The 25,533-nt window shown below is 36.2% G+C and overlaps 1 protein-coding gene across 50 annotated transcripts in view; it reads left to right on the top strand.

The window, feature by feature from the left end:
• Nucleotides 1-25,533, top strand: part of LOC125702206 (ABI family member 3 binding protein) — a 306,563-nt gene that overhangs the window by 196,605 nt on the left and 84,425 nt on the right. For all 50 annotated transcript variants that reach the window (XM_048965330.1, XM_048965337.1, XM_048965323.1 and 47 more), the window contains exons 2-8: nucleotides 2,755-2,934; nucleotides 11,068-11,136; nucleotides 12,773-12,905; nucleotides 16,740-16,921; nucleotides 20,060-20,121; nucleotides 24,194-24,245; nucleotides 25,265-25,327. In XM_048965330.1, coding sequence (XP_048821287.1) covers nucleotides 2,808-2,934; nucleotides 11,068-11,136; nucleotides 12,773-12,905; nucleotides 16,740-16,921; nucleotides 20,060-20,121; nucleotides 24,194-24,245; nucleotides 25,265-25,327 — 688 coding nt within the window. In that variant the 5' untranslated portion in view covers nucleotides 2,755-2,807. The remainder of the gene's footprint in view (nucleotides 1-2,754; nucleotides 2,935-11,067; nucleotides 11,137-12,772; nucleotides 12,906-16,739; nucleotides 16,922-20,059; nucleotides 20,122-24,193; nucleotides 24,246-25,264; nucleotides 25,328-25,533) is intronic.

Raw genomic sequence — 25,533 nt, 5'->3', positions numbered from 1 at the left:
GCCTGTCCTGTTCAGTATCTTTATTGATGACCTGGATGAGATGATTGAGTGTACCCTCAGTAAGTTTGCAGATAACACAAAGTTGGGAGAAAGTGTTGATCTGCCTGGGGGTAGGAAGGCCCTTCAGAGGGATCTGGACAGGCTGGATAACTGGGCTGACACCAGTGGGATGAAGTTCAACAAGACCAAATGCTGGGTCCTGTACTTTGGCCACAAAACCCCAGGGTTGGGGTAGAGAGAAGACTGGAAGACTGTGTAGAAGAAATGGATCTGGAGGTGTTCACCCTCAGCTGAGCATGAACAAGCAGTGTGTACACCTGGCTCACAAGACCAATGGCATCTTGGCTTGTATCAGAAGTACTGCAACCAGCTAAGAGCAAGGGAGGAATAATTACTCTGTACTCATCTCCGTTGAGGCCACACCTTGAGTACTGTGTTCAGTTTTGGGCCCCTCACTACAAAAAAAGGCATTGAGGTCCTGGAGTGTGTCCAAAGAAGGGCGACTAAGCTGGTGAGGGGTCTGGAGCATAAGCCTCATGAGGAGTGGCTGAGGAAGCTGGAATTGTTTAGTCTGGAAGAGAGGAGGCTCAGGGGAGACGTTATTGCTCTGTATGACTACCAGAAGGGAGGTTGTAGTGAGCTGGGGGTTGGCCTCTTTTCTCATATAACTACCAATAGGACTAGAAGAAATGGCCTCAAGTTGTACCACAGGAAATTCAGGTTGTAATTCATGTTAGGAAATACTACTTCTCTGAAAGAGTGGTCAGGTGCTGGAATAGGCTGCCCAGGGATTTGGTGGAATCACCAATGCTGGAGGTGTTTAAGGAGCGTTTAGACATTGTGTTGAGGAACATGGTTAATGAGAACTATTGGTGGTAAGCAGACAGTTGGATTGGATGATCTTGTACGTCATTTTCATCCTCGATGATTCTATAATTCTGTGATCCCCATATGAAGCTACTGGGGACATGCAACTTTGGACACCAACAAGGTTCCAAACAGCATAAACCAGGAAGGAACATCAACAGACTTTTAAGTCATCTAATATACACCGTAATGATACTTAGTAAAGCATTCTACATGGCATCAAAGTTTAGGATTATTGCCTCTGATTGATAACAAATTACATTTATTAAAATTAAGTATTCACCTAAATTCCATTTTATAGTATCTTACTGCAGAGAGGGAAGCATATATGAAAGGATAGTCTTTATTAAACATTTGTGTCTAAAAAGGAAGGAATGCTTATAGTATTTGATTCAAATATGAGATAAATAGACTTCTGCATTAAAAATTTTAATCAGCCACAAAAAAAAAAAAAGATTTTTTTTAAAAAATTACTGACTATCTTATTTGCATTTTAAGTACACAATAGTTTTGTAAACTATCCTCAGCTGGAAGAGACCCCTAAATCCAACTCCTGGTTCCACACAGGACCTATGTCTTAGAGCATGCTGATAATATTTTTTATAATAAAATTGCTGATAATATTTTCATGTAATTGCAGTGTGATGATAAAAGAAGTTGTTTCCTGAATGAGGAAGGGACCATCATCCTTTTCCCCAGGATGGTGCCTTACCACTGATAATGGCAGACAGTTGAGGTGTCTCAAACTACTGTCATTTCCTGGGATATGGCAAAGTAGCCTTTGTAGAATTCGGCTGGCTTCCTGACTTTTTTTCCTGAGTTCATTTACCTGATCGCTCTTCAGACAAAGGGTTTAATTGGAGGCAAATGTTTTCCATCAATTTTGCTTACATCCTTTGTATAAAGGAAAGGGGCACGAAGAGTTTGGTCTGGGTCTTTTCAGACAACTGCAGGTACTCATCACTACTACTAAATCATTTTCAGAAAATGGGACTGTGGCCTCTCAGTAACTCCAGTCATTGTACTTTCTCCAGAGGAAGAGTAGTGAAGTGATTGCTGAGAACCAGTTTGTACTTGTCTTAAGAAATTTTGAATATCAGTCTGCATTTATCTCTGGAAAGAAGAGAGAAAGGAGGAGGGATGTGTCAGGAGAGAGAAAGAAGTTATTGCTCTACCCTGTTGTGTAATGACAATTCATACATCTCTCATTGTTTGTCTTTAGGTTTAGCTTCTGCAGTAAAAGGACTTTATGAAAATGTTATAAACATTCCAAACATTCAGTGTTTTAAAATGTTTCTTGGAAATTCTGAGTAATGTGTATGTGTTAGTCTAGGTGTTGTAGTTTAATTCCAACTAGAAAATTACATTTCCTTCTGAACACGACTGAAAACAACTGCTGTAGCATTTTTATTCAGACGCAGTTACCTTTCATCCTCTAATTTTGCAATAAGTCTTACTGCTATAGCATCCTTACAATTTTTGTTTTATTTTATTTTATTGCTTACAGAAGAGAATGATCTCCTGACTTGCCATTTTGTTATCTCTGGATCCTAAATTACTGCTATAACTTCTATATTTAAAGGAAAAGATGTTTAATTTTTTTCTGATTACTTCATTTATATTTCTACAATTGTATAAGAAGCTGCTAATGATATTACTAAACTGATGAAGGGAAAAAAGTAGGCATGTTAGAAACCACAATTAAATGTAACAGCTTGTTTTCTAAAACACACTGAATTGCCATGAGAATCTACCTTCAAACAGTTGTTTGTTTGCATCTAACAAACTGAATGGTCTTATGTTGCTATAATGTCATATTCTGTTACTAAATACGTAATTACAAGAAAATACATTTTGTTCTTCTCTTATTTTTTTCTCTTTCTGTAGTGAAAAGACAGAGTCTGAAAGTTCAGATCAATGCAACAGATGACACTGTTTGCATGAGGTATCTTCGACCAAGCCAAAACACCAAACTTGAAGGTTTTGTCCTGGGTTACGGAAGCAGCTTCTTCTCTAATCAGTACATTCCTTTACCTTCAGATGGAAGCACCTACATAAATGAACTTGGTAAAGTATTATTCCTTTCCATGTTACTGTTGTCATGATGTGGAAACAGACCAATGAAATGATGAATCTTTGGGTTTCTTAATTTGTGTTTTTATTGGGGTATTGCTTTGGCTTTTTTTGTGTGTTTAAGGTTAGTTTGGGAAGAATTTCAGATCACAATGTTCCTTTAGGGAGAAAAAATAAGTTCTTGTTGTTTGGAAGAGCTTGTTATTTATATTTGAGGATTTTCACTTGGGGGAATTTTTAATCCTAAAAGAATGAACTCTATTGACTGCATTACAGATAGTATGAGACGATTTGCATAAATCTGCAGTTATGTACATCGGAGATGTTTATGTTTCTATCATAGCAGAAATAAAACAATTTTAAGTATTGTGTGATTGATTCACTTTAATGGAAATGTTTATAACAAAATGATGCATTTTCTTGTAGGGGCACATGTTGCAGAATAACCTGTACATTCTGTGTCAGATGTTACAAATATAATTCTGTGAGTTGTTGTAAGGAAGAGTTTAAAATGCATTGGAAATCTTGTATTTTGTTGATTGGAACAGGAAACAAAGAGTAAATTAGGTTGTCTATTTACCCTGGATTGTCAGTATCGATAGAATAGCAAACAAGGAGAACTGGATCAGTTATAATTTTCTTATAAAACATTGATTTATTAGAATTTTACATTATCAAAAATCTGTCCAATGTCTGAGAATTTCCCTATTGCTTTCTTTAATCTTCCCTAGCCTGAAATGAATCCAGAATCTTCTTACCCTCATCACTGCAATGTCAGTGACCTTTGTGTAAAAAAGAGCAGAGAAAGCATGCATAAATGTAGAAGTATCAGTTGCATTGTTTTTAATGTGGTAAATCAAGGCGATTCTAGATGTGTGCTCCAGGCTGAGAATTATAGAGTAGGAAAGGAGACAAAAAAGATGTTAGACATAGAATAATTACTAAGAATCTTCATTAGATTTCTCTGGAAAAGGTTGACTTCTTCCTTTTCATGAGTTGCTATTTCTGTGATCTTTCTGTACTTTTATCACAGTACAGTGTTTGAGTTCATAAACATCACTTAAGCTGTACAAATCTAATGTATGCCATGTGCAACTTTCAACACAGCTCAGTAGAAATGATGTACGGGCTTCTCTGTAGAAGTGGGCATGAGTAATCACAGAATCACAGAATTGTAGGGTTGGAAGGGACCTCCAGAGATCATCGAGTCCAACCCCCCTGCCAAAGCAGGTTCCCTACAGCAGGTCGCACAGGTAGGCATCCAGGCAGGTCTTGAACATCTCCAGAGAAGGAGACTCCACCACCTCCCTGGGCAGCCTGTTCCAGTGCTCCGTCACCCTCACTGTAAAGAAGTTCTTGCGCATGTTTGTGCGGAACTTCCTATGCTGCAGTTAAATAATATCCACATAGCTGTATTACAGGAAGAGTGGGAGTTAGTATTTTTCACATACTGTGAGATCCATGGAAAGAGGAAAAAGCTCTGAATGTAGTCACATGTAGATAGTTTGCCCTTCTCTCCATTTAATACCAGTGTTACTACCTAATGATTTGTGAAACCATATGAAAACATAAAGCTGAATGTCACCTGGAACATATTGGTTCTTGTTAACTTTCATACTAACATCTAGTGACAGGAACTGTAGACACCTTTATTTGGTTCTGCAGTCCAGTGGAGTGGCTAGCTGCATGCATATTCATTAATCTTACAGTTAAGCAATCAATATCTTGAAGTAATGAAAAATCTTGAAGATGAGAAACACCATTCTATGTACCCCCTCTATTGAAACTAAAACATTTTCTTTGGTGTATCTGGACAATCCAACACAATATAAGAGAAAGGCACAAGTGATGAGTAGTACTGTCTTAATTATTTTAAAGGAGATTAATATCAAAAATGTAATTCTCTCATTCTAATAAAAATTGTTAGTAAGCTTTCTAGTTACAGTAAACCTGATTATAAGTTCTAAACGTCTAATAGCTAAAAATGCAATCTGTTAGTACTGCTAGCATTTCCAACTTGAAGAAAATGTCATCTTTGATAGGAAAGGAATAAAAGATACTAACAGTAATAGGTATGTATTTTAAGTTTAAAACATTTGTTTAAAGCAATTAACAGTACATTTGTTAAAAATATTGCTTTTAGTTACAAGTTTTAGTGTTACATTACGTGCTTAGTATATTTGTTCAGGGAATTTGGAAGCAGAGAACACAACATATTTCCCACTGCATTAATCCTAACACAACATTAAACAGCAGCATTGGGTATGCTAATGTATGAATATAGAACTTGAGCTAAAATAAGAAACCTTTGTTGTGCTTTTGGCTCTGTTTTAGAATGACATACAACAGAGTTAAACAGAAGACATTAGTGGCTGCTAGCACCTCCCATAATTTCAGGGACTGGGTGCTTCCAGGATGGTTCTTAGTTTTAGGAACTGTGGATAGGTTTAATTCTGTCACTCAGAGATCAGACACTGCTTTATATGAATGCTGGAAAAAAAAACAAGATATGGTAGAGGGGCAATATTAATATTCTCAAGACACTTTCCAAAGGTACAAGAACTCCTAGGCCATATTGTTGAAAATCTTTGGTTACTTCTTGTGCATCTGGAACATCTCAAGTGATGAAATTGGCCTGGTATTCTATCTTCATATTAAAACAAGCATTTTTATTATTGTTTGGTTGGTTGGTTTGGTTGTTGGTGTTTGTTGATTTTTTTTTTTTTTTTTTTTTTTTTAATTTACCCCACAGATATTTTCTATTCTATGTTTTAGATATTCTAGTCATTCAGATGGTACTGTGCGCTTTGCAAAGGCTATGATCCAAACATTTTTCCCCACCACAAAATAAGTTAGGCTTCTAGAAAGGTATTCACATTCAGTCCAACAACTCTCTCAGTCCTCTCATGCTTCAGCTTATCCCACTTTTACAGAAAACAGATGGAATTTACAGGCTGCACTGAAAAGTGATTGATTACAGCTCTTTCTAAACAGTATGGTAGGAGTGAATTCCAAATGTGAAAAGATGTTGTGGCCTGTTTAGACCAAGACTAGCACAATTTAAGGTTTTTTCTCACTTGCCAGTTTTAGTAGTTCATGGATAGAGAAGACCTTTCTTGATAGCCTTAGAGACTGAAGCTGACTACAACTTTAAACTGGTTTAGTTGCTGAAAAATAAAGATTAGAATTGAATATTCAAGGGCATTTGGTGGTAACCAGAAGGTATGTTTCCCCAGCAGGATAGGGGAATATTACTATAGAACACTGTTTTGTGAGAACATGACTAGATCTTAGAGAATGGATTTCCTCTGTCTATAGAGAAGTGAATCTTGATTTGATAGTATTGACATTGTCAAGGAACATGGTTTAAAGGGGAAATACTGGTGGTACGTGGATGTTGAACCAGATAATCTTGGAGATCTTTTCCAACCTTGGTGATTCTGTTAATGTTAAAGTCAATAAGATTTAATTTTGTGATTTTATGAGATCACAGAGGTATGTTTATATATTTTGAAGTAAATAAATGAGAATATGGTCTTTCTCACTTCCAGGAGAATCACATGTCTTTGTAGAAAGTGTGACATCCACTTTCAGTTCATCTGCTACAATATTCAGCTCCTCCTTGGAGTGGTTCTTCTCTTAAAATAATTTTGTTTGTTTGTTTTTTCTTTTGCATAGAATAATAGAATCATTAAGATTGCAAAAGACATCCAAGATTATCTAGTCTGACCATCCACCTGCCACCAATGTTGCCCGTTAATCATATTCCTTAGCCCCACATCTACAAACTTTCTTAAACACCTCGAGGGATGGTAGCTCAATCACTTCCCTGAGCAAGCCATTCCAACAACTGATCACTCCCTCAGAGAAGGTTTTCCTAATATCTAACCTGAACCTCCCCTGGTGCAACTTGAGGCCACTACCTCCAGTTCTATCACTAGATAACTAGGGGAAGAGGCTGATTCCCACCTTGTCACAACCTCCTTTCAAGGAGTTGCAGAGGACAGTAAGATTTGCCCTGAGCCTCTTTTCCAGGCTGAGCAATCCCAGTTCCCTCAGCCACTCCCCATAAGATCTGTGCTCCAGATTCCTCACCAGCCTTGTTGCTCTTCTCTGAACAGACTCCATGGCCTCAGTGTCTTTCTTGTAGTGAGGGATCCAAAACTGAGCACAGTATTCAAGAAGGACGATCACATCCCTGCTCCTGCTGACTACTATTTTTGATATGTGCCAGGATGCCATTGGTCTTGTTGGCCCCATGAGCACACTGCTGGCTCATGTTTAGCTGAGCGTCAACTAACATCCCCACATCCATTTCCTGTGCACAGTCTTCCAATTGCTCTGCCCAAGACTGTAGCATTGCCTGGGGTTGTTGTGGCCAAAATGCAGGACCTGGCACTTGGATTCATTGAACTTCATCCCATTAAACTACACTGCAGCTAAACTGATAACTGAGCCAGTAATTGTGTAATATCATCCATGAATTAGGAATTGCCTGCAGATAGTATGTAAAAAAGAAGAGTTCTGATGGATTTCCTGAACTTTTAATGAGCTCATGCTGCCAATAAACTCTTGAGCAGCTTTATTGAGCTGTTAGACAGCTCAATTTGAATTAACCTGGAGTGTAAATGACAACGATGAGGTAGCATTAAAGCTTGGTGTGAAGAAGTATCAGGGTGCAAGATGTGTTTTCCTTGGTGCTGATGATACTTCACAAGCTTACATGATAGTAAATGACATTATTGTTGGTCAAGCAAGCTAAATGGATGGTGTCAAAAGATATCAGAATTTAAATTCAGATAGACTAATAAGCAAGGTGAAAAGACCCATCCAAATGTTCTGTGCTTTGTTTAGACTTCCATCTAAATCTCTTCAGTCTTCACAACTCACAAAGAATATTTCCTTGAGATTTTTACACTAGTTTGATCTAACTCGGTTAGGAAGACAATAAAGTCAGTCTCCCTGAATGTATTGTTACTTTTGGAGGAACCAAAAAAATTGGATGGAGACAATGAAATTTTGCAAGAATGGACAGCAATTAGCTAAAATCTGAACAAAATGCATTCAAAGAAACAAGTTGGACCACTTTGTTTAGCCTTTCCTTTTCTTGAAGCAGACTGTGTAGTGATGAGGAGAATGTGCTGGCAGTTCCATCTTGTAGCAAATGTAGTAATTTGTGCAAGAAATTTACATGCAAAAAGGGAAGAATTTTAATATCTCCTTGAACACATTTTAAAAAGTGTAATTCAGGGATGTCTGCTAGATCAGTACTTAGCTTAAATTAAGTAAGCATTAATTCAGGACTTGTCACTAGTTAGAAAGCATAACTCACAGTGTATAGAATTGTTATATTAGTTTGGATTAGTGACGTGTTTTCATTATATTCCTCAAGACTGGTTGTCTCTCCAGGCTGTTGAGGTGGGTAATAAAGTTTATTTAATAGTTTTTTTTTATCATGAATATCACAGAATCTTAGTCAAACAGTTGCTTTTTTCTTTTATAATGTTGCCAAAGCATTGGTTTAATTCTGTGAACTTAGCAGTCCTTGAAATGTTTCTTCTGTAGAAAATTGTAGACACAATGGTAGGTGTAGTGTGCACATGCATCTTTCAGGCTGCTTGAATGAAAAAAAAATACTGAGTCATTGGAGTTGTTCAGAGAAGTATTTCATTTACCTGGCAATGGTTCATTGAGCTGTAATAGGTGTGGTGCTTAAAAGAAATGACAGATTTAAGAATATGTATTGAATGTATACGCAGGTGTGTTCTCTATGTATTGAATGCCATAGATAGAATTCCCAGTGTTTTACACATCCTGGTGCTTCTAGTCTGTGAGTAGGATTCCCTCCTACTGCAGAGGTTTTTTTTTGAGTGTACGTGTCCGTCTGAGTGTAGCGTTTTGCTCCAAACTGGCACTGCTTTATTCAGCTGTGAGTAGTTAAACTTGAAAGAGCAATACTGATGACATACTGGAGCCACCCAAATGAATTATCAAAACCAAAAAATTAAAAAATAAAAATTAAAAAAAATGGAGAACTATAACACTAACAATTAAGCATGGATTTGTTGATTAGTAATCATCTGGAACAACTGGTCATTTTCCTAATGAAGATTTAAGCCTGTCACTATTTGGACTTTTGATTTGCAGTTTCAAGGGGTTTGTACAGAAACAGTTGTGTGCCAGCTGAAACAATCTGCTAACCATGGTGTTTGTCACTCCAACCTTAATAGTGGGCTCTTAGCAGGTTCTAACAGATCTCTAATGTTCATCTTTTAGTATCAGTTCATCAAGAAGGCATTAAATGCAAGAAAGCTGGAAGAATTTGGTATTGAATTTGTAAATATATTTCAAACTAAACTTGTTCAAGTTCATGTAGTTCTGTAAAGATTAATCATTTAGAATATTTTCAACTCTTACAAGACCACACGTGTACTTACTGTATACTGGATATATAATTTTACAAATTCGGAAGAGTGACTTTTGTAATTTATGAAGTTTGAAAATGTTGGTCAGAACTAATGATATTGTATGTCAGTTACTCTGAAAGTACTGCCTCCTATTTATTTTCTTAGAAACTACATCAGCTACAAAGAGCACAATAACAATATTTGATAGAGGGAATTCTCAGCTTCAAAACACTATTTTTCAGCATGAGCACTACTACCATTAGCTTTTTTTGCCAGCAATGAGCAAGAGCCAGCACCATGTGCTCATAAATATCTGCACCCCTGGAGGCAAACCCACTCTTTCACAGCTGCTATCACGGTGTTATGAATATGTTGCCCACACCACCAGTCTTTCATTGGTCTGAACAGGTGGAATTAAGAAGGCACCAAATACAGACTATACTGTGGTTGGACAGTCTGGTCAAGATTGGCAATGTATTCCTCAGTATTTAAAATGGTCTGGCATCTGGTGTTATGATGTTGCAAGCAAAAAGTTGTCTTATTCTCTTGCCTGAATATGGAAATTTGAGTCTTTTCAGGAAATCTGGAAAGATCGTCCTTTTCCAATCCCCAGAGACAGTGTACATCGCTGTACCCACTGAGAGCTGCATCTTGAACGTTTTCTTCAATGGAGAATTCACATATTGCCACTCTGTGGATTGCTGTTTTGACTCCGGCTCACAATGATAACACCACATCTCTTCACTGCTAATGATGTGATCCAGGAACCTGTCACCTTCAGCCTTGTATTGGTTCAGTAGGTCCTGGCAAACTTGCATACAGTGTTATTTCTGTTCCTGTGTGAGAATTCCTGGGACACTTATGGTGAAAGCTTTGCAATGTTCAAAGGTTGCCACTGTCATTTCCTATGCATTAAAGCCAATATTCAGCTCTGTGTACTGTTCCCTGGTCATAACCCATAAATTCATGTGGATGAGCTGACCGAGATACTCTGCATTTCATGGATATGGAAGCTGTACATGGCCATCCAGAGCATGGTTTATCTTCACGTCACTGTCACCACTGCTGAAACACACCATCCACAGCCTCCCTGTGCTGACATCCAGTGTTTGATCTCCATCAGCATTCAGCGTCATGAATGTCAATGGATGCCATTTTTTCTGCACGCAGGAATTCAATGACACACCACTGCCATTTCAGTTGCCATTTTGACATCTTGCCCCTCTGCCCCACCTGTCACATATCAAGAAAATGTGGGGGAATATTGGTGGGAAGATTCACCCTCTACAGCCATACCACCAGCATCCACCTCTGATGTTGTGGGCCAATGTAATAAAATATGAAATATTACTTTTGGACCAGTCCTCATAGTCATGTTGTTTAGCACATTGTGAGAATTAGAATGTTCTCCCAAACAGTCACGAATGCATAGCATGAGGAAATATTACTTTAAGTTTTGTTGGTTTTGTTTTATTTTAAAACAATTTTTAAAATTCATTTTAAAATATAAACTAACATATAATATTTAAGAAGAGTTTGAAGTAGTGGCTAGAATATTTCTGAATGATTTTTGAGTAAATTTTGAAGAAAATGTGCCTAAAGACCCTTAAAATTGGATATCAAATCTTCACTGGATATTGGACTTTTTCTTAATAAATTATAGGTTAATCCCTGTCTCAAATAAATGTCAAATCTATACTAATTCTTTCTTCATTTATAGATGCAGAGCCACGGTATTTGGTTTCAGTGAGACCAGCGCGTGTTTCAAATAACAAGAAATCTTGTTCAGGTATTTGAGCACTACTGAATCTCTTTCTTCAAGTTGTTTTGAGGGAGATAATATCCTGTTTTTACTAGGTTTCTCTGAAAATGTATCTGTAACTGTAGGTGACTTACTGAGATGCGTGGGAAGGCAAAATGCATACCAATACTTCCCAGACAGTAGTTAGTTATGAACGTGGTGTTAGAAACATGAAGGTTGTATAATACCCGAAGACGGTTCTTGTAAAAAGTTCTGCAAATGAGAATTGAAAATTAGAGTATTACAGAAAAAATTTCAGTTAAGAAGTTTAAATGCACCTACATGCATTGGTTGAAAGTACAGATCAGATTTTTGTTGAGTGAAGAGATATTAGGAATCAAAAGGCATGAAAAGAAATCACTGTTTCAGTGGCTTAAACTTTTGGGGAACTTATGGTCATGTGTATATTTTGAGGAGTTATAGATCAATCAGATATTTCAAGTATGAGCAAATGATACAAAGAATATATGAATTTCCTTTCATTCGTCCTCTTTCATACAACTAAGGAACTAAAGTTCTGATTGGGTCTGTAGCAGTCCATAAACCATAGGTCCAAAATATTTGCTCTAGATCACTTCTTCATTTCCAACTATTTGTTGGAAAATCTTCTGAAAGTATTTAAAAGCTTTTGAGCATCATGTGAATAAAGTGGTTTTCCACGTGATGGATAGTTGTGCTTCTTCATTCAGAGCAAATTTAATCTAAGTATCACCCAAAATGTAAGTATATTGAATGTAGTATTTGGTTAAAAAACAAAAATGTCCTACAGACACCAATTCAGATCTGCCTACAATTCAATACAACAGAATTTTTGTTGGTCTTATTTTATTCTTGATGGAAAGTGCTGTCAACAGTATAAATTATCTGTGGACACACCTGTTGTGTTAGTAGGAATCCTGCCAAGAAAACACATTTTTTTTTCCTGTCACACAGAAAGAGGAACCTTCTAATAATCTGAATTATGTATATACTAATAATACAAAAAATAAACATTAAAGTTTTCATAGTCTCAAAAATGAGACAAAGAAAACTTGCAGTAAGGCAAAACTGTTCTAAAGTTTTGTAAATTAATCTTTTCTGCTCACAAAATAATAGTAAGATGTGTTATTTCTTTTTGATTTGCCCTGAATCTACAAGTCCGGAAGTGAAAAATCCCAGTATTTTCCAAGGTTTAAATACATTCTGTGTAAGTTCAGGGAGAACCTAATAAAGCTCCTCTTTAAGTTGCCTTTTCAGCTTGATTGTATGTCCAATGCCTGTTTGTTTTAAGCACTCTCCCAAATTCTTTTCCTGTTCGTTTCTATATGTATCTTCCCTTCCTTTCTGCGAACTTCGTACTGCACTTTTTTATTCTATTCATGCTCAGCTAGCTTCAGAAAAGGAGCAGTCTCTTTCTTTCAGATATTTTGGTTGCTTCAATGAGAAGCCAACAAGCAGGTCAGAGACACCCTCCAACCCCATTTTTAGACAATATTTTAGAAATGCTGAGAACAGTTGACCCCTTTCCTTGAAATTCAGAAGAGAAGTAGGTCTTCATTTATTTGACTACCCAACTGCAAAATCTTTCCCCTACATAATGCAAGATAAACTAATTTATAATTGGAATTACATGTTTCTTACCTAGGTCGGAACAAGAATCAAAAGCCTCTGCAGCTGGTAGTTGGCACTCTCACCCCAACTTCTGTGTTCCTCTCTTGGGGCATCCTAGTCAACCCTCAGCATGACTGGACAGCAACAAGTAACTGTGCTAGCGACAGGTAAAATAACAGAAAACAGCTTTTGCAGTGATAATGTTTTAATGGGACATTTCAACCTTGAAGCTGTGCAGGTTGTTAACCAGCATAGCTGAAGAAAAATGACAGTGTAAATTAAAACGCTGCATTAGTTCTGACTGTGAAGTTTTCTTCTTTACTTAAGTTAGTGCTTAGCAAGCCTTTACCTGTCTTGATAGCAAATTTAGTCAGGTGCCTATGTTTTGAAGTACAGATCTTACTGTTTCACCATAGATCCTTTATTGTTCTTACAGCAGTGGTCTTGGCTCTACCTTTGTTTGCATTTGAATAAATTGGAAGAAACGTTGTTCAATGACAGGAGATATGTTGATTTAAAGTTGGCTAAATAGAAGTAAAATATGGCTTTTGTTGTGCTTTAATAGTAGAATGGCACTTTATTTTAATACTATCTCATTTTTACTTTCTATGTTTTGTCTTATCACTTCCCTACTTCACTGATATTTCTATTAGAGTACAGCTTTCATTAATTTTCTGTTTTAAGTAGAAGTTCTCTTATATTACAATATTTGTTTTGTTGTGATTATTTAATGAATGTGCTCAGGAAGTCTTCCAAAGTGAGAGTGTTAAGAAAATCACAATGCTAGTTAGCTTCAAAGACAACAGCAATCTTACATTTTTGAAAACTTTTAGCAGTTGATAACATGTATTTGCAGGTACTCTTGAAGGTGCTTTTTATGTTTTCCCTGTGATTTTAGTATTCTTTTTGTATTCTTCCTTTTATGACAAAAGAGTATTTTGATCTTCATTTACTTCCTGTTAAGCTCCATACAACTCAGCAGTGTAAAACAAACAAACAAAAAAATTGTGCACCACCTTAAGAATACATCTACATCTGGTTTGCAAGCATCAGCATCATCTTTTTCTTTATTGCAATCATGGAATCAAAGAATATCCTGAGTTGGAAAGGACACATCATCAAGTCCAACTCCTGGCTCCACACAGGACCACCTATAATCCAAACCCTATGTATAATGCTCTCTATGTTTGAGAGCATTATACAAACACTTTTTGAGTTCTGACAGGGTTGTGATATGGGGGTCAGGCTGTCTAGCCCTAGATGACTCAACCAACCTAGATAGACCTTTATTCACACTATCATTTGCCTGCTTTCAAGTTCCAGAACCTGATGTATAAGGGCATTTGTGTGGGTGAAGTATGCAGGAAATGAATTTGCTTGCTGCTCTGAGAAGAAACCTGCTTCCATTCCCTCATCTCTTAGGTCCCCTCCTTCTGCCTCGTGGCAGAGGACAAGAGATCCTTTATATCTTTGTAGTGACTGGCTGACATATCCATATCAAGGATGGCAGAGCATGATTCTGCCAATCTGTCTCCTCCTCCAATTCCCTGTTGCTCTTCAGCTTGGTCACCTCCTCTTGAAGCTCTGTCTTCTTTCAGGCTGAGCAATTCTCCTCCCACAGGTGTGCACTCTGACAAAAAAATTGGGCACGCCTAAAAAAAGGGGCTCTCCTTGTTCTGTCAGGAGAACTCTGGATAGCTATGTCAGTTCCTGTGGATGGAGAGGCCGAAGGGGACTTAGAGGGCATGGCTTCTTGCCTAGTGAATACGATGACACCATGACAGGAGTTCTCTGCAAATAGGTGACATGTACTGTTGGAAGCAGCAGAGTGACAGGACCTTCCCTCTGCACTCTCCTGCACCAACTGTGGCACCATGCTCTGGCTGCCCACTCTGGCCATAGAACTCTTCTGTGTGTACAGGCCTTTACTCCTGGCCAGCCATTCTCTGAGTGGTGCTAGGTCCTATTGGGAACTATCCTGTGGTCTCCACACCTCAGAAAGCTCCCATGCACTGCCACTTCCACTCTCCGTAATGTTGAGAAGAAATTTTTTTGCCTTCATTGTTCTAGATTATCTATATGGTTCACTCTGAAAGTACTGCCTCCTATTTATTGTCTTGAAAACAACAAGAGATACAAAGAGTACAATAACACTGTTTGATGAAGTGAAATCTCAGCTACAAAATACTGGTTTTTGGCATAGTCGTCGCCATTAGGTATGCATTTTCATGTTTAGTGATTAACAAAAGCTCTAATGCTGTGCTCATAAAAATTTGTACTAGCAAAACTGCCCCACACTTTCACAGCTGCTATGACAGCATAATTGCTAGGAAAATATTGACTGCATAGCTCATTGACTTGAACAGATAGAACTCAGAAGGCACCATATGCAGACTATACTGTGGTTGTAGCAGAAGACTCCAGCTAAGATTAACAGTGCGCTCCATGATCTTTGAAGTAATCTGCTGCCTGGCATTATCATGTTGCAGGAGAAAAGTTGTTGCCTTCTATGGCCTGACTCTGGAAGACTGAACCTTCAACATAATGAGTGTCATGATGGAGTGGTCAGAGTTGATGTTTTGTTTGTGTTTCAGGAAATCCAGAAGAACTGCCCCTTTCCTAAAACATGTAGCAAAATCAGTTGTCAACTGTGGTAGTATTTTCCATGATTGGCCATTTTCTTGTCATAGTTTGTGTTTTAATAATTGAGCAGGGATTTCCCTATGCTCTGCAGTCACCTTTCATGTATACTCTACTCTTGGAGTGCACATCCGTACATTTGGCAAAAGGAAGTTTATGCGTTTACAGAGTTTTATTGGCATATTAAGTAATTTTAATCTGGACCTTAAAACTTCATACATTTTTCAGTGTATTAAAAATGTTTTTGATTGTTTTGTTAAGGTCCCTTCTTTTACCACCTTATATTTTCCACAGAATATCTGTTTTATTTGTACCTTAAACTCAGATTCCTTTTCTTTTTGTTTCTGAGTTATTCTCAGGCTTGTAGCAGGGTTTTGAATTTCCATTTATTTCTTGGCCTTAATTTTCTTCTCCAGAAGCCACTACCAGAAAAAAAACAGCTGGATGGAATTCAGTGTAAGATTGATGTTTTACAGTATGTGAAACAAATCTCAATAATACTTGGATTAAAGAATTACTAAATATCTCCAATATTAAAAACAACAACAAAACAAACAAAACCACAGAAAACCACACTCTAATTTGGCAATGATACAGTCTGTATATTGAAAAGGATACTAGCAAGCAGTAGAGTGCTTGTACCATAACTCAGCATTTACATTGTATTGTTTTATTCTGATTAGTATTACAGTAATACTTTTTCAGGGTGGTGCTGCTTGATTTAATTGAGTAATTTCGGTGGACGTGCTTTTTAATTTTATAATCCATTAGTATTCATCACACTGACTTTAACTGCAGAAAGTAATGTCTTAGTTTACTTTCTTGTTCAAAGGGTGGGCAATATATGAGAACACTGGATGAGAAATGTATTATGTAAATGTCAACTATTATTTTTTCTTCCCCTTGTGAATATTTTTGGACTAGTTTTAGGGGGAACACCTTACCATGGAGAGATGCAGAAGTTTCTAAGAAATTTGTTGAGGCTCACTAATGAATAGACTCATACGTCCATTCAACTGACTTGTTCCAGCATATATCAGAACTGCAGAAACTACTTGTAAAATAAGCTTGTAGCTTCTGCTTAGCATAACATGTGGATGTTCATAACTAATGAGACTGGTTTTTTTTTTGCTCTATATATACTACTAGTGATGTTGGGTCCTGTGTGAAGAGGAATATGTACGTATCTGGAAAACGATGAGGCTCACATTATGTTTGTTCGCTGGCTTTTCAGATATTTGGTAACTCTAAGGGACCTAAAAGAACAAAAGCAATATTTAGTATAAGTCATTTTAGCAATTAATAACACAAATGATTGCAGTGAGTTTTTTTCTGAAGAAAAACTTGTTTTTGTTGAGCAGGTTCTACACTGTTCGCTATAGAGAAAAGGATAAAGACAAGAAATGGGTTTTTCAGCTTTGCCCAGTTACAGAAACAGTGGTGGACAATCTGAAGCCAAACACACTTTATGAATTTGGAGTTAAGGACAACATGGAGGATAGCATCTGGAGCAAGACTTTCAATCATAAAACAGTTCTGTCTAGTAAGTATTTTCTAGTAAATATCTAATAGATAATAGTTTTGACAGCATTTTTTCCTCTGTTGTGATAGAGCTCAAAAGAAACTACTGATCAGTTTTTCATTGTTTTAATGCCACCTGCATGCCCCTAATAAATTCTCTCAGGAAGTGGTGAAAGTAGAAATAGTTTGTTTTTGAAAAAAATATTATCTACTTATTTGAAAGATGTTCTCATTTAATTGTGAATGATAGAGAATCTGTTGTAGTTTGATAGAAGTGTAACAGTTCAGGTAGATACACACCAACCGTTGTCCACATATTTGTATATCTGACTGGATTCCAAGCTTTTTCTTTGGGCCTAGAGTAGTAAGATCTCTACTAATCTGATTTGATGGAAAGTATTATTCTTGTTTGAGTCTTCTGCTTATAAATTTAAGCTGGTGAAAAGCTAGAAGGAGCTTGTCCTAGCCAGCATACATCAAAATGGGCCCCTTATGACTCTTCAGAAAAGTTCAATTTGAAGTTAATTTTCAGTCAAGAAATTATATAAATTGTGTTCGTAGGAAACTTATGTTCTAATGCGTGTCTTTGTTTGGGTCTTCATGGAGACAGGATATGGCATTTTTGGATGTTCACACAGTTATTTTTTAATTTTTTTTTTTTATACAAAGTCCTCATAAAGTGCAGGCAAAGTAACATCAATTAACCACCGAAAAACCATGTACTGTTCAAAGAATCACTGCTGTCAGTGGAAGAACTATGCAGCAGCTGAGTCTTCCTCCTTTTAAAGAAGGACAGAGAAGAAGTCTGTCACCTCAAAAAAGATTGAACATACTTTTTCCAATCTAAATTTTCCTCAGTAATTTAATTAAAGACATTTCTGAGCATGATGTTTGTCAGAAGATGCTTCAAACTCCTAAGCTCAGTATTTATAGTTTCCCTGACGCAGGAAGAATGGAAATTCTCATAATAGAGCCTTATTCATGTGAGATTTCCATCTGAAATTTTATTTTGACTTCAGTTTCATGTTGCAGGCAAGTTAACATAATGAGGATAAGGGAGCAGAGCCTTGGAGCACTGCAAAATTCCACATACACTATACTCAAAAACTTATCTATGGCCTTCAGCATACATTAGAAAGCTGAACTTTATGGTACCTGCCCAGTGCCTGTAGAGTCATTTTGGGAATCCAAAACAGTGCCATAATTATACCATGAACTTAATGTGCAGAATACTCTTTTCCCATACCCACCTCACAAGAATTGCTTTGCTTAACAGATTGAAGAGGGCTTAATAAATGGCTGTTTTACCAAGGAATTTATGGAACAGATGCTGAAATATATTTGAATATTTAAAAGGAAATAAGAAGTGCGTAGTGCTTATAGTTTAGTACTGTGTTCAAGACTGTGATTAAAATATGTACGCTGCTATCACGAAATTTGCTGTTTATACGGAAGGTCTTTTCTAACTCTGGTTTCTTATGCATGTTGCATTTTTTAACATGCTGGAAGGATCATTCAGTTAGGGAGGCACACTGAGTTGAGTTGAAAGATATAATCCCATAAGAATTTGTATACTTTATAGGTGAGATTTCTTTTTTCTGGAGTGTAGTCAGTGAGTGCTTCTGCAGCATCTAAATATCAAGGGCCTGCTCTTATCCTGGATGACTACACTCTGGTTTGTTGATACAAGCACTATTCTGTTACATATCCGAGGTACTTGATTTCAGCAAACGTTAGTGTTCTAATCAGATAGCTGGCTGCATATTTCAGATTCAAGCCCTTCATGTTGTCAGTTCATAGTAGGTAGATGGAGAAATTTTGAGCAGTAAATAGAGTGAACATTCTAAATCTACTACCATCTGTCTATATAGAAGTTTACCAATCAGCACAAATTGCCACTTCTTCTGATTTATCGTAGACTGCCTTGCAGCCACTGAAAGTCTTTTCATATATTCAGAAATTTCCTTCACCGTGAACATTTTTTTTTCTCACTAAAGAATATATTAATTATTATAAATTGGTATTACTGCTGCATGTTCCTGAATTTGTTGAATCTGCAGGCCACATGTTGAGAGGGTTTGGGAAGATAATCTTTTTTTGTGATTCATGATTTGAGAAAGACATAAAAGGCATGGCAAATGTTCAACATTTATTGAATGAAAATTTACAAAAGAGATGAAAGTTGATTATTTCTGACCATCTTAACATGATTTTGTCATGAAATCATTGTGAAATATTTGTCTTCATGCCAGCAGTAGATCCTGTTCCTGACAAATATTAAGCACTTTGAAAGATTCTGCATGATAGCGTGTCTACTTAAATGTCTCTTAACTCATTTTTCTGTTGATGTTTTTTCTATCGCTTATTCATTTTGGATGGATTTGTGAAGATGCATGCTAATACCTTGATTTTTGTTTATTGGTCTGTTGACTCAAAGAACAATCCAAAGGCAAAATATGTAGACAAATTTTGAAGCATTGTATTAGGATATAAAAGATGAGGAAAAGAGATTCTTTTCTTGTATATTTTCAGTTTATCACAAGAAGCTTCTAATTCCAAGGAGAGAAAAAAGCCAAAGTGAAAAAGTTTAGAGACTCCAATTCATGAGTTATTTTGATCAGATATTGAGACAAAGGAAAACATGTCAGATCCAAAGAGAAATTATATATTTGCTCTATACTGCTGGAGCTGAACATATATTTCTTTTGGATGGATACATTTGAAGTGCAAACTACTGAAGAGTTTACAGTATGCTACTTCAAACCATGAGTGCCAGCCTGACAGACTGCAGAAATTCTTCCTCTTTCAAGTCTCTTCCTTGCATATTGGTGGTGTTGGTTATTTAAAAATCTGTCTTCCCCATAAAAAGCCCCCAAAGACTATTCAGTCTTTCTTACCTCTGTGGTACAACTGAAACATTTTCTCCTTGTCAAAATGCGAAGAAGAGGCTTTGTAGATCAATTAATTAAAAAAAAAAAAAAATCAGGAAAAACAAGCATGAACAAAACAGTTACATGGTATATTTTCACACATTTGAAATTTTTTCACCCTTTAAATTAATTTCCCAGCTATTGAAAAATCCAGATAAAACTTGATTTGATTTCCTTGGAGAAAACAAAAAATTATAGTGTGTGTTTATTTTTCCTTTCTCTCAAATCAGGTAAGAAAGTAAATGGACAACTCCAGAATATGTACAAATTGGTACCTAGTACCCAGTCACAGGTAAGCAAAAATAGTATTATTTTTTATATTAGTTTTGTATTTTGCATTGTCAAATTTTTGCTTCTCTGTTAAGTAAAATGAGAAAGAGCTGACAGCCACAAATGTCAACATGAAAAACCTGTTAAATCTCAAAGTTGGTAACTGTGTGTAGAAATGTTTAGAAGTGTGGACTGATAAAATTAAGAATGTGGACTGATAAGTTAAGAATGGTAGCTGAGTTGCTTAGAGCTACTGATACTGGTTTAACAAAGAGAGAGTTTTTTAAGTACATAGACTCTTAACATTGAAATTTGCTTTCCCCTTTGTAGCAGACAAGTTTGTTAATCTGTGATATTTGTGCTGATCCAAGAATTTTCTACAGTCAACGTTATACTTGCAAATAATTAATTTTGTGATAAGTTAGTGCTGTTACTTCATAGAGAAATCTTCTGTGTACTGAAAACATTAGTCTACTCTCTGAATTAATTGAACTCTCTTGTGTGTGAGGCAAGCATTTACAGAACCAGAGAAAGCTGAAAAGGGCAATTTAGTTTCCTAATCGAGAAGGGTGTGCAGCTCACTAAATCCTTGCAAGTGGGAAGGTAGAATTTTTAACTGTTTCATCAAACCAATATTATTCATCTCCTTAGTTTTTTCTCATCCAGCACTTGCATTAACAGTCATATATCTCATTCAAGAGATGTTTTATCTGTCAATGATGTGAAGCCAGTGGAATACGTATTCAAGAAGGTGCTCATCTCACTATGTTGTTGATTAAATCAACTGTGCTGTTTTTCCCATTGGCCCTGTAAACTTTATTAAAGATGTATGTGAAAGCCTAAGACCAGGTAATACATTCTGGTATGTGGTATGAAAGCTATGTTCCTTTATTCCTGTGTGTCAAGACCCTAACCTTGTTAGGACACAGCTGTGGGAGCAGATATTCTATTTATGAAAGAGAAGTCCTGAGAAAATGAGCTAAAACAGTTTTCCAAATATTTGCACAACTTAAGCATGAAAGCAAAGCTGGAGCCAACATCTTGTCTTTTTAGTCAGCTTCACAAAGCTCAGATCAAGACTGGTACGGCTTTATCAAGCTCCACATAAATATCATGAAAACATTCCACGCATTATTCCAAAAATTCACTTACCACTCTCACTTAGTGGTACAAAAAACTAAGTCATAAAACTAAGCTGATGGTGTCCAATTCTTGAATTTATGTTATTAGTTCAGTTTCCACAGCATTAGGTGGAGTATTTCTCAGTGACGCAATCATATCATCAGTGCAAAGCCAAAATAACTGTTATTTAGTCCAAGATTTGTTTATGCCTTGTTTTGCTCCAAAGACACAAATGAATTGTTTGAGTATGGTTCTATTTCTTCTCTTCACTGAGACATTTTTAAAGGCTGTTTATTAAGGCAGCATTACCAATTCATCTAGTCATCCTCCACTTTCAACATCAGTCAAATATCAGCTTGTGTTTCTTTTGGCAGGTTCATCCACAAAGTTTGACTAAGCTCCTGGGGCTGCGTAAGCTACAACCAGAAAGGGAGGGGGAAAAAAGAGACCTTAAGGGGGACAGTCATTGTTTTTTCTCTTCATAAACAATGAGAGGTGGTAGGGTGGAAAGAAAACAGAAGAAATTTCTTTACTTTCTGTCTGATGAGGTTCCTAAAGTTTCATAATGTCACACTGAAAAACGAACTCCTCCTTGACTTTTTCGGTCAAAAAGCATAGCTACCATCTTCTATCATTTGAAAATGTGTTTTTTCCAAACCTTATCCACTCAATGTCAACTGTGGTGCTTGAAGAGTCTCTTTTAAATGTGTTTCAATTGCTAGCAATTGTAGCTTTTTTGGTTATTGGAGTATAAGAAAAAAAGAATAAGCACCTCCATATGTCATGTTGCCATATGCTATTTGACAGAATGTTGAAGAACTGCAATATGTCATAGGTGTGCCATCTGAACTTAAGATGTTTGATTTATAGAATAGCTTAGAAATCTAATTTTCCTCTGAAATTAATTAGTACCTTATTTGTCATCCTTCTTCATTCACTGAGTTGCCACTATGTTAGGAACTAATGTTCCTAATACCTAATGGACTTTATGTTCTCCTGCTGGAAAATACAATTAAGAGTACTATTACTACATGATATCTTGATGTATGTCTAGTAAATATTTCTACTTCTATTTCTGATATGTCTAGTAAAATTTTCTACTAAACCATTTCAGAAATATGTGTATTAGACCCTTTTAGAGTCTAAGAAGATTGACAACAAAGTGTTAGATTTCAACAGCAGCAATTGAAGATGTAGATTGAAGTTTATGTACAGTAACTGCAGAACATGGATTTCATGTCAGTTATTTGTTCTCATCTGAGAGAACAGATTTTGAATTTATCTCAATGCGTGTATAATGTATAGCATTTTAATATCACTGACATTACAATCATTCATTATTATTCAACAGAGAAAGTATGCTTTTGTCAATGAAAGAATCCTATATTGGTAAAAGGACTGGTAATAATTATGATTACCATTTCAACACTGGAGGCGTGCTAGTGTTTGCTAGGAATACAAGAGCTTTTTATTTTATTATTAAGGCTCCTGATAAGAAATACAGTAAAATGGACAGCTGCTTCTTATATATGCATTTATTCCCACTTGTGAGTCAGATAAGTTGCAGGGTTTCTTCAAAAGTTGATCATCTGAAACAGTTTTTCACTAGGAGGCAAATAAGAAAGGTAAGCCTTATTAATGTGTATTAAAGGAAAAATACTGAGTGACAAGAAAAAAATGATTTCATGTTCTTTGTTAAGGACAGTGACTGAAAATGACAATATCTGACAGTATTCATACCAATGTAAACTTGTTTTTAGGTAGCAGAAAGTAATGGCTTTCATAGAATAAGCAGCCACTGTCCATTTTCCTGAGAAAAAGACTTATTTCTTAAGATCTGGCTTCTTCCAGGTTCCTAAGCTTTTAATTTGTATTGAAAGCTTCTCAACCTGTGCTTTATAATGATTTAAACGTTTAGAAGACAGCAAAAATATATACTGTTAAGTAAATAAATCTGTCATCAAATGCTAAATTTTCATGCAAGCGTTCTCACGTGAATTAGACCAGCTACCATGAAGTGCTAAACAAACTTTAACTGACGCTGACTTTAAGTGGTGTACATTTAACACAGAGAGGTATTTTGTTTCCGATTTTTTTTTTTTATTTGTTAACCAGGTATAGCTGAAAAAGGTCCACTTCTAATGTACTTAGCATTTTCATATTGCTTGCTTTACAATATCCCTTTTCCCCTTTCTTCATTATAGTAGCAGGCTCTCAAAAGTTGATCCTATGACACATGGTAGAGCATACTTATTTATAATCTTGCAGATCAGTTTTTTAATTTATTTTTACAATGCAAGGTTCATTCATGTACTTCTTCATAGTTATCAAAATGTTGAAAAAGATTCGCACTTAAGCAAAAATATCTGAGTACAAGACAAATTAGGAGAAAAGTGCAACTATTTAGTGTAAAAACTCTGAGAACACAAATGGCTTGCCAATTTGTCTTTGTAAACAGTTTCACCAAATAAAACAGCTCTTGGCTTAATCTTATTTTAAGCAGAATACACACACAAGTGCTGAGTACAACTGGTTCTAGAATAGTTTGTGCTGAAAAATACTATTCCTGAGAGTATAAAATTATCCTGAGACCAAATTTGTAATTGCATGTATTTCTGATGTTTTATTGCAACTAAATGTCAGTTTTTCTTAGCTTTCTGGTCTACTCCCTAGTGAGTGCTCAAGAGATTTTTAAAAGAAAAAAAGATTGGGATTTCCTAAGCTGTCAAATACTGTGTTTTTTATGAAGCAAAACATCTTAAGCTGGAAAAAGGAGATAAAAATGTTATATTCCATGGTAGCCCTTGGGAACTGAAGCAATAGCGTAACCTTCAGTAAGAGCAGCCGGAGCCATATCCAGTGTCAATGTGGGGCAGGCGTGGTTTTGGATCAGAGCCCTCTATTTTGGTTAGCAAGAAACTTCAATTACTATTATGGCAGTTATCCCAAGGATTTTTTTCCCTTTCTTCCAGCTTACGCTAAGAGATAATAAGAAGTTGGTCCCTGTTACAATAATCAAACAAGGTAATTTTGTATATTGTTTAGAATTCTTTTAAAATATTCTACAAGTGTCCTTTAAAATTAATAGCGGTGGAAAACATGTTATTATGTTGTAAATGTCATGAATATTTCCTTTTAGAAGGGATAGAACTTTAGAAACAACTATATCCTCAAATTACAAATACTATCAACTCATGCCTGTTTGTTAATAACACGAGTTACTTATTTTCATTATGAACAATGCTTTACTTGAGTCAATGCATAGCTGCCATTTTTTTTTTTTCTTCTGTTACTATCCATTCTTTTCTGTCTCAATTGAATTGTCCAGATATTTTGGTCTCTCAGCTCAATATTTGAGCTTGAAGTGCAACAGTATAGATAAGATTCCTGTTACCAATTTTTTTATGCCTGCATTGCAGGTATTTTAAAGCAGATATATCACTGCTTTAACCTCCTTTCTCCTCCCTTCCCCTGTCAGTGGGGTGAGACATCTACAGTCGGCATACATGTATCTCCCTTTAGAAACTCCTGTTTCTTAGTAGCAACTATAGCAGTGATAGTTATCATGACATTGGAATTTTTGAAAATTAACTACTTGAAGTAACAAAAAAAAAGTCTTCTAAAGCAGTTCACAGTTCAAGAACAGGAGGAAAATGGGAGCTGATATGAGGACAAATTACAGCAATTACCTATAAAATAAGACTGTACTGATGCTTACTTCATATCTGCTTTTTCCATCATACATCTTTTCTGAAGACATGCGAATGGTAGCATAATGAGATAGGCTGGAGGTGGATGTATATTAAAATAAGCATATAATGTGTTTATATCAAAGATATCAAACTAACGTGCTAGGGAAAAGAAGAGATGCACCTTTAAGGGACTGTTAAACTGAATGCAAACACAGAAAAGACGAAGATGATGTCCTCATCTCTTAGCATTAAACTGAGAGAAGGTTTTCAGAATGCTGAGATTTGTCACAGGCATGTCTTTGTTTCCTGTTTCAGTTATGATCTGCTAGCATGTTTGTTTTGTCTCCACAGTTATTCAGAATCGGACGCAGTCAAAAACTTCGGATAGTTCTTCTCTGCCAGGAGCAATTCTAGGTGACAAGAAGATTTTCAACTTTCCCTCCTCTGTGACTGAAAATTAGATCTGTGTAAATTTATTGATTCTGAGAGTTCTTTCCTTATATTTATATATAAAGTAAATGTAGAACTGCCTGTAATAGATGCGAAAGGTTCACTGCACCTCATGACTAGTTTATTCCTGCCTTTGGGAATTTAATGTTTAATTAAACATTTTTGTGTTT

This window comes from Lagopus muta, chromosome 1, assembly GCF_023343835.1.
Source record: "Lagopus muta isolate bLagMut1 chromosome 1, bLagMut1 primary, whole genome shotgun sequence".
In the NCBI taxonomy this organism is placed as follows: Eukaryota; Metazoa; Chordata; class Aves; order Galliformes; family Phasianidae; genus Lagopus; species Lagopus muta.
Note: the sequence above shows the minus strand (reverse complement) of the source record. Positions and strands in the feature narration are given on the sequence as shown.